Below are 9,124 nucleotides of genomic sequence, written 5' to 3' on the forward strand. Positions count from 1 at the left end.
CCTACCACATTGAATATTAAGAAGTTCTCAAAGGGTCCTGGCTACTTAATGCTCTTGTGAAGTTTTCCAGAAAAGCACATAAAAAAAAAAGCAAGAAAATCACTGGGATGTGAACCAGATCCACACCCTGAAAGCCATAAATGACAGTTGGTTTCCTAGCTGCCCACATGGCTTTTCCCATTTAATTGCTTAAACATTAAACAAACCCACTGCAAACAATGAGCTGTGACCGGCTTTTCATTCCTGAAGCTTTCTGGGGAGGTTGTGATACCATCTGAGCAGAGTCTGCTGAGCCAGCACTGCTGCTCCCCGACCCACAGCCACCAGAGAGGACACAACGGGGTGAAAAGGGACAACAAAATAAGGCACCTGCCAGATCACTGTGCACTGAAAGCAGCAGATGCAGCCAGCACCAGCTCGATGTTTTCTCATCTTTAAGGTCAAGGAAATTCTTCTCCTTCCTCCCCTATAAATGGGATGAGGATCAGTGAAGAGAGAGAACATATTTGCTGTGTGAGCACCCAGCTATTGCACAGAGGTCTCCTTGTCACTACTGCTTGCAGTGGTTTTGGGAGGTAGGGGACATCAGATTTGCCAAAGAGGAAAGGGAGGCACAAGTTGGACAGCCCAGTTTGTCCACCAGGTTGTCTGGAGGACATGGAACTCAGCAGTTCAAAAGGTCCAGACCAGCTTTTCCAAAGCAAAGCTAATTTAGAGCCCCTGAAATGGGATTGAAGCTGGGGCGTGCTGGGAGCCCAGCCTTTCTCAGGAACCACCAGCACCGGGGTGCTTTCCCTGATCCCTGGAGCTCACAACATCTCCAGACCCTCACACCAGCCTCATCCCACCCATCAGAGACACAGAGCCAGGCTGGTGGCCAAAGGAAGAATTCAAGAAGCAGCCCCAGACCTCACCTCCTTCCTCCCAAGACACAAGCTGGCACCCAACAGCATCTTCCCTCGCATTTAACCAACCTGGACACCTTCCTTGCAGGTGGGAAAGGGCCCTGACATCTCCCTCCATGTAAATGGAAAATATTTCATCCTTTTTTTCCCCTTTCTAGAGGGAAGAAAGGAATAAGTGTTTTGTATTTCTCAGCTCAGGCAGTGGAAAGGCAGGTTCATACAGAGGCTCCCAGGGCCCTGCCCTGTGCTACCACATGGGAGCTGCTAGTGCAGTCCCAGAGGGTGACACCTACACCTTAGAAACTCTTCATTTAAATAGCTGATTTAAAGCTTAAAGCAGTTAACTTTTATATATATATATATATAAACAATTTATTCTCTCACTTCCCTAAATGAAAGCTAGATTTAGGGTGCTACATTACTTTTCTTTTTTTCTCCTTCAAATAAAGTCATTTGGTATAAATATAAAAATAGATTACTTGAGTTTCCTTTCAGTTATGAGATCACACAAGGGTTGGGGTGGAGAAAAGAATGGAAGACAAGCACAAGGACTTCTCAAAAATTAAAAAAAAAAAGAAGAAGAAGAAGAAAAACCAGTGAATTTAAGCATCATGTGGTGCACTTTGAATTTATAGTGCAACAGCAAGCCAAGAAATCCACGTTCTGCCGACACAGGCATGGCATTACTCATACTTTTATCACTTTTTCTGAACTGCATGACACATGTCCTTGCTCCCCAAAAGGGTCACATTTCAATAGGACATGCCAGCACCAAAAAAGGCTGAACTTCAAACATCTGGACAAAGTTTCTGGACCTCAGGAGAGCAGGTTGCAGCTGCACCCAGGGGGGTTCTCTCCTCTTTCACACCCCAGCCTCACTGACTTTGACATCAGAAAATGCTGGGGACAAGGAGAACACAGCAAGGTTTGGCAACGAGGCAGCAGGACACCTCGCAGGGCACTGGGTCTCTCAACTCCTATCCCAAAGGAGGAAGATGAAGAATATAGACAGCAGAAAGGAAGGACTCCAGAGTAACCCAGAGCACTTCTGTCTCATTGAACCAGCTTATAAGAGCAAAGAGTAATCCAGGGAGGGATGAAGCTGCAGCGTGTCACCACGCAGAGAGGGATGGTGGAACATCCTGCAACAGGAGAGGAGCAGAGACCCTAAGCAGGACCTCACACAGAGGTCTGACAGCTCAGCTTCGACTCAGCCCTGGTATCAAGAGAAAAATCCACATCAAAGGCCACAAAATTTACCCGAGAGCTGAAATTTAGCCCTTCCAAGTCCGTAGTTATAGGAAACAAACTGCACATTCATTTAAAACACTGATTAAATATTTCTCATGGACCCAGCCAGGCACGTGGGTGTAGGCAATGACTTTGATACAACTCCAAGCTTGGCTGCCTGGCAGCTCTGCCCGTGCTCCCACGTCTCCCATACCATTTCCTACCCACCCTGTGACAGTCAGAACCAGTTACAAAAATGAAAGGTTTTGATTCACAGCTGCTCTTTTCCCCAACTGCAGCTCAGCAAAGTCACCACCTTCTTCTGAGATCTGTTCCCTCCACAGAAGGATTGAGCCACAGCGAGTACGTGTTTCATACTGGCACCGGTTTGGGCAATTATCACTGGGATGCAAAAGAACATTTAATAAATAAATAAGTAAACAAATAAATAAATCCACACCATTTCTGAACAGTCACCAGAACCCTTAAAAATCAAAACAGGGTATGGCACAACTTAAGTTTTCTATACCAAACCTCAAATCTCTCTCTTTAGTTGTGGTCTTTCCTTCCTCTTTTAAGGCAGGGTTTCTTCAGGAAAGCAGGTCTGTGTGATCACAGTGTGTAATCACACAATTTCTATTAATTTCTAGAGTTGCCCAATTTAAATTGAATCTGAGGAAGAGACAGAAGTATAAAACACTCCTACAAGCTTCAAGAAAATAGGTAACAGCACAAAGGGGAGGAAGGAGCGAGTTGAGAGGGGAAAGACCACACCATGAGCTCTCACATCACCAGGGACCAGCAAAACTACAAGGCAAAACCCAATTTTGGGGTAGCTCAGCTGCAGAGCGTGCCTGGAGTCACAAGGCATGAAATCCATGGGAAACGGGCTCGATTTGCAGTGGAGCTCCTAAAGCAACTCGCTTTTGGCAACAGGCCTCCAGCACGCTACTGCCCTGCCCCTGCAGCCAGGCTGTCGGCACCGCTCACCGAGCTGCCAGGCAATCAGGAGAGCTAACCCGATTCAAGGTTGTATCCTCACATTTCCTCTACTCTTGCCGGCACCTTCTGCCCTTTTTTGCCAGGAATTTAACCTTCAAACAGCATCGTCAAATATGCCACGAGGTATTAAAAATGAACTACAGGGGAGAGATGGAGAGGGGAAGACAGACAGACAGACTAGCCTTAGCATCAGCTGTAGGAGCCATCCCATGACACCACGTAATGGGGTAAAGAGGGGAGCAGAAGGCAATGGCAAGTGGAAGTCACACCGGGCAATACACTGAAGGGCAGGTACCGAAGCCACGACACAGTGCTTGCACTTGGCGTTCCCCCTCACAGAGGCAGGTCAGTGCTGTTATGTCGAGTTTTCCGTGAAGTCCCATCATCTCTGGGCAGGGCCCTTTGCAAACTGGACATGGCCGCTGTCTTTTTTAGGTCAATGACAGCGTAGGAGTCCGTCCGGCGGGTTTCGTGGATGGCAGGAGGTGGGACACGGGTGACTGGTGGGTTCTGATGTCCCTTGCATGGCTCAGCCTCCAGCTCCACCTGGATATAGTTGAGTTGTCTCGGCTGCTCCGGACAGGGCCGGGGGAAATCAAAGCTGAAGACATTGGGCATGCAGCTGTGACGAGGCTTTGGCAGGAAGCTGCTGCGCCGCTGGCCGCTGCCCCTGTGCAATGCTGTGTTCTCTGAGTTCATGTAGTTCTGCAGGGGATCTTCTTCACCAGCCTCAGAGTAACCGTTGGGGGAAGGAGTCAGCACATCCTCAGCACCCGTGTCCTCCTCGCCTGGCCGAAGTGGTTGGCACTCCCAGACTGGGGGCAGCGACGGCAAGTTCTCATAGTGCAGCAAAGCTGTTCTGCGATGGGAGCAGCCGGGTAAACCCGTGTCCTCCCGGGTGAGTTTCAAGCGTCTGCCTCTGCAGAGAGAGGAGGTGCTGGGGGGTAACAAGCCATTGACGTTCTCATAGACACACTGGGGTGAAGGACACTCCTCCTCACACTCGTTGTTGTTGTTGTTGGCGGGGCAGAAGTGAGTCCTGCAATCCCAGTGATGCCGACAGATGGGTTTGTGGTTGGACGTGGGACCCAACACGAATTTAACCTCCCCTGGCTGGAGAAAGACCTGGGGATTGCGGTCTTCGAGGGAGCAGCTGTGGTTCCTATGGGGGAAAGGAGGGTGGACTTCAGGCAAGGAGTGCATACAATGTCGGCCCCTCAGCTCCTGATCACCATTGGCTGTGTTGACGTAGGTGTGGGACTGCAAGGAGAGAAGCAGAGGGACAGTGAAAGGAGAAGAGACAAGAGCAAAGCAGTTGCCAGCAGCTGAGAAACCAACAGGAATGGAAAATTTTTCCATGGCTGATCAAGCAGGAAGAGATGAAAGAATTTCAGAGGTTGAAAAGATTTTGGGAAGCAAAGCGTGAAAGCCATTTCTGGATTTGTGGGCTGACAGAGAGACAAAAAGGAGACCAACTACAGAAGATACACATCATCTATTTCATGCTCAACAAACAAAAAGCAAAGTCACTTGCAAAATATTTCCTTGAGTGGCTTATGCTGGCGACTGCAGCACTCACACCTACCCAGGCTTCTCTGATAATGGTCGAGACAAGCTGGATTTTGTAGGGGAAAAAATTAAATTCTAAAACTGAGAACAAAGAGTAAATAAAAATAAAAGTAGTTTGGAGTTGAGCATGCATCTGCACATCAGTTTAGGGGCTGTAGCAATAGCTGACAGATAAGGCAACGTGACTCACATGCTAAATGCTGCTGTTAAATAATTGCCACGCCAATAATCATGGATCAAGGAAGCCAACTCAGTCAGCCCTGACAGAGCATCTGTTCTAGTGAAGCATCAGAGAGCAGAACCCTCCAAGAGCAAAATGAAGCAAAAGAGGAAAAAAGAGGATGACAAGGTACGAGGATCCCTTGGGCTTTGCTGGAGTAGGAGAAATGGAGAACTACACGGGACTGCTAACAAAACAAGCTGCTTGTTCACTGCTTGCCAACATTTAGGACATCCAGGTTTACCTGCTCCTCAGGCCCAATAAGGGCATGAGTAGAGTCTTCACCCACAGAGGAATGCCTCAGGCTGCTGATGGAGGGGTGGCGGGCTGAGGAGTATGAGAGGGATTCTCCAGGGAAGCTGTGAAATCCATTGGGAAATCCTGGGACAGTGTACCCCAGACCTGGGAGAGAATCAAGACAGATAAGAATTAGAGCATTGGTCTGGTAGGAAATAGACTCGACTTCATTTTCACAGTAAGCTGGCCTCTTAACTGCAGCCTGTAAGTCAGAATCAGCCTGTCTGGGAAAGATCCCTACCGGGAAGTACCCAGTAGAAATACAAGGGCTAGGCCCTCTGTTTAAATCTATTTAAGTCACTCCTAATGGAGATAGAAATTGAGCAAATCCAAATTTTTCCAGATGTAGTTTCCTCTAGGAACCATCTGATCCTTGTAGGTATTACTTAAAAAAGGTCCCTTCAGATGAAAATCAACTGAAGGGTGACAACTCGGTTGATTATTTGAAGGGCTTTTCATTGCCGTTCCCTTGGAAACAAAATACCACATGGGAGACAAGTTGAGCCTTAAAATAAACAGGGCACACGTGGACACAAAGATAAGAGTCAGGGCACTTTCACATGAGCAACTGCAGACATCACTCACATCTCTGTGTTCCCCCCTTCTTCTCCCCAGACACTGAAGAAGCCTTACTGTTGGGTGCCTGGGGGGTCCGGGAGAGCTCCCGCTCCGTGGGGTGACTGTTCCTGGTGATGACAACAGGCTCTTCCACTATGTTGATACTGTTACACTGCATCAGGTCCTGAAGCAGATTAAAGATCTCCTCTGCTCTAGAACATTTGAAGGCAAAAATCCCTGCACAGGAACAAGGAGGAGGGTCAGAAAAGCAAGAAAGCAATCCCGCTTTAACAGGAGGATGTGTAACTCCTGCTCTAAATCAACAGGTAATTCTGATTTTTTTTTTGCTGTGTTTAACACAATCAACACTTGCAGCCCACAGCCAGGGGAAAACCACCTCAGTGGATTATTGCATCAACAGAAATACAATGCCATGACTGCCATCTGACCAAATAATGCATTATTAGAATCACAGAAGCATTTAGGTTGAAAAAGACCTTTAAGATCATCGAGTCCAGAAGGAAACCAGTGAGCACCCCAGTTATCTTAAGACAATGAATCCCACACGAGCAGAGATGTCAAAGGGACAGGCTAACCAGTCTTGTTTCATCGTTAATCATAGAATCATAGAGTGATTTGGGATGGAAGGGACCTTAGAGCTCATCCAGTTCCAACCCCCCTGCCAGCAGCAGGGACACCTTCCACTAGACCAGGTTGCTCAAAGCCTCATCCAACCTGGCCTGGAACACTTCCAGGGAGGAGCAGCCACAGCTTCCCTGGCCAACCTGGGACAGTGTCTCACCACCCTCACACTAAAGAATTTCTTCCTCACATCTCGTCTAAACCTCCCCTCTTCCAGTTTAGAGCCATTCCCCCTTGTTATAATCTTCTATTTTAACTCATCCAGCACCCAGTCCAGTTCACCTTACCAGAGGAAAGTCTATCCAGTGACTACTGGAAGCTGAACTGGGCCCTGTGGAGTGTGCATGTGAGGGAGGGATGAGAACTTCCTATCTCAAAAATATATGGAACTAAACAGTGTCTCCCCAAAGCAGAGCTGGTGTGTGCAGAGCTAACCAATCCCAAACTGGCACACGTACACACACACACAAAAGCCATAGCAACGAGAAAGAGCACAGCAGCAACAGCTCTGAGACCCCAAAGAATAAGGTTTGAAACATTCTGACCAAAAAATAAAAAAGCTTTATCTGCCTTAAAAACGTGGGGAGCAGCATCAGGAAGAAGTCTTCCAAATAAAATTAACTAAGCAGACTAAAATCCTACGAAGAAAGGAGAAAACTCATCAAAACACAATGTCATCCCTCTCATCTCTGTCTGCTTAAAGACTGATGGATGAGTATAGAAGCATAGAATGGGTTGGGTTGGAAAGGACCTTAAAGATCATCCAGTTCCAACCCCCTAGTATGTGTGTGCTAAAAATATCTGTAATATATGAAAAGCAAATGGCTCTGCTTTATCCCCACTACCTGAACCTAAATAAAAAACCAAAACACAGAGAGGGCAGAATTCTAATCAGTGCATCCTGCAAAAGGCAAATCAGAAACCAAAGACAAGCAGTTCCTATCGCTGGCAACTGACAAGCACATGACTCCAGGAGAGGAAAACCCCACTGATAGAAATATTACAAAGGAGCACAGGGCACTAGAGATTTGCACAGCGCTTTGCACAGACCCTGAACAGTCACACAGAGTCCTTCTGGATAAGAAGGAATTTACAAACACATTAATAGAATGAGGAAACAAACTTTTTTTCTTTTTTTTTTTTTTTTTTCAGATGTAAATGCCAAGAAAATGTTCAGCTCTAAAAGCAAGAGAGACAGACTGGTAAAGGAACTAACAGGCACCATTGTAAAACACAAGTCTATTCCCAGAGCTGCTGATGACTTGGCAGGTACTCCTGGGTGACTCACTTCCCTTCTCCATGCACAGCATCCCCATGCATTAAAAAAAAAAATCAGTAAAACTTCAAACTCGTTTTCCCTCTACATTCCAAAGTGCTGCCAGAACAAAATGCAAAGCATTAAGTAGAACTTGCACTAACCAAGGCAGAGAGAAGGCATCGAGAAAAACAAAATGTGCTCCAACAGCTATCGCTACCGACGTGCATTTGGCAGCTCCGTGGAGTAAGTGAACCCCAAGAGGGACCTGCAAAAAGGGGCAGGTGATGTCCTTTCGCTTGATCCTTGGAGATAAAAGATGCACATAAAAGCTTCAGTCTTGCAAAAAGCACTTTCTAGCTCCTAAGGAAAGAAGTCCAGCAACTCCTCGTCCCACAGCCGCGCTCTGGTACTGAAGCACGGAGCTGACAGTGGAACTAACATCATCTCTGACATTAAATACGCCCTGTCCAAAGCTCAAACCTGCTTCACCAGTTACTTCAAGAGCACCAACGCACGAGCAAAATGAGATGATTAGATTTATGCCCAGGTCCTGAGCCATGTTGTTGTTCTCATGAGTGTTTTAATCAGGAGTGTTAACTGTATGTGCCCTGCACGCTCTGGTACCTGGGGGAACAGAGGCTGCAAAAGAACCTGTCGATTCATTAGAGGTGGGAGTTTGCGAAGACACAAGCACCAGCTCACTCTGGGAACAGAAACCTCAGCAGTTCCTTCCTCTGGGAACCTCCACACTCACCCTGCCCTGTCTGGCAGCGACGACCGCTCTCGAAGGAGAAGAGGTTGGAGTCGTAGCCGTAGCGGCGCAAGCAGAGGTAGGGCCACCTGACAGCATCTCGTTTGTGAGTGTGCAAGATGAGCTCCGTCTGTGTCAGCTCCATAATCCCAGATCCCAGCTCGTTACCTTCATCATCCACATTCGTTACCTGCAGAGGCCACAGAGCTCACATCAGGAAACTCAATGCACTGGTATGGAAAAAAAGCCCACCCACAAAGATACTGTAATTCCCGTGGATTCCCCTTTCATCTCCTGAGATGCCTTTGGCTGCATCAAGAGAAGCGTGTCCAGCAGGTCGAGGGAGGTGATTCTGCCCCTCTACTCCGCTCTTGTAAGGCCCCACCTGGAGTACTGCGTCCAGTTCTGGAGCCCCCAACATAAGAAAGACATAGACCAGTTAGAACAAGTCCAGAGGAGGCCACCAGGATGATGCAAGGGCTGGAGCAGCTCTGCTGTGAGGACAGGCTGAGAGAGTTGGGGCTGTTCAGCCTGGAGAAGAGAAGGCTCTGGGGAGATCTTATAGCGGCCTCCCAGTACCTGAAGGGGCTCCAGGAAGGTGGGGAGGGACTTTTCATAAGGTCAGTTAATGACAAAACAAGGGGAAATGGGTTTAAACTGAAAGAGGGCAGGTTTAGATTAGATATTAGGAA

At 47.6% G+C, this 9,124-nt stretch overlaps 1 protein-coding gene across 1 annotated transcript in view; it reads right to left on the minus strand.

The window, feature by feature from the left end:
• Window positions 1-3,470: 3,470 nt before the first annotated feature.
• Window positions 3,471-9,124, minus strand: part of FRS3 (fibroblast growth factor receptor substrate 3) — a 6,345-nt gene continuing 691 nt past the window's right edge. The window contains exons 2-5 of the mRNA XM_010167234.1: window positions 8,436-8,622; window positions 5,857-6,018; window positions 5,171-5,328; window positions 3,471-4,397 (exon numbers count right to left, since the gene is read on the minus strand). Coding sequence (XP_010165536.1) covers window positions 3,471-4,397; window positions 5,171-5,328; window positions 5,857-6,018; window positions 8,436-8,622 — 1,434 coding nt within the window. The remainder of the gene's footprint in view (window positions 4,398-5,170; window positions 5,329-5,856; window positions 6,019-8,435; window positions 8,623-9,124) is intronic.

Source organism: Antrostomus carolinensis, unplaced genomic scaffold (genome assembly GCF_000700745.2).
Source record: "Antrostomus carolinensis isolate BGI_N321 unplaced genomic scaffold, ASM70074v2 scaffold16344, whole genome shotgun sequence".
NCBI lineage: Eukaryota > Metazoa > Chordata > Aves > Caprimulgiformes > Caprimulgidae > Antrostomus > Antrostomus carolinensis.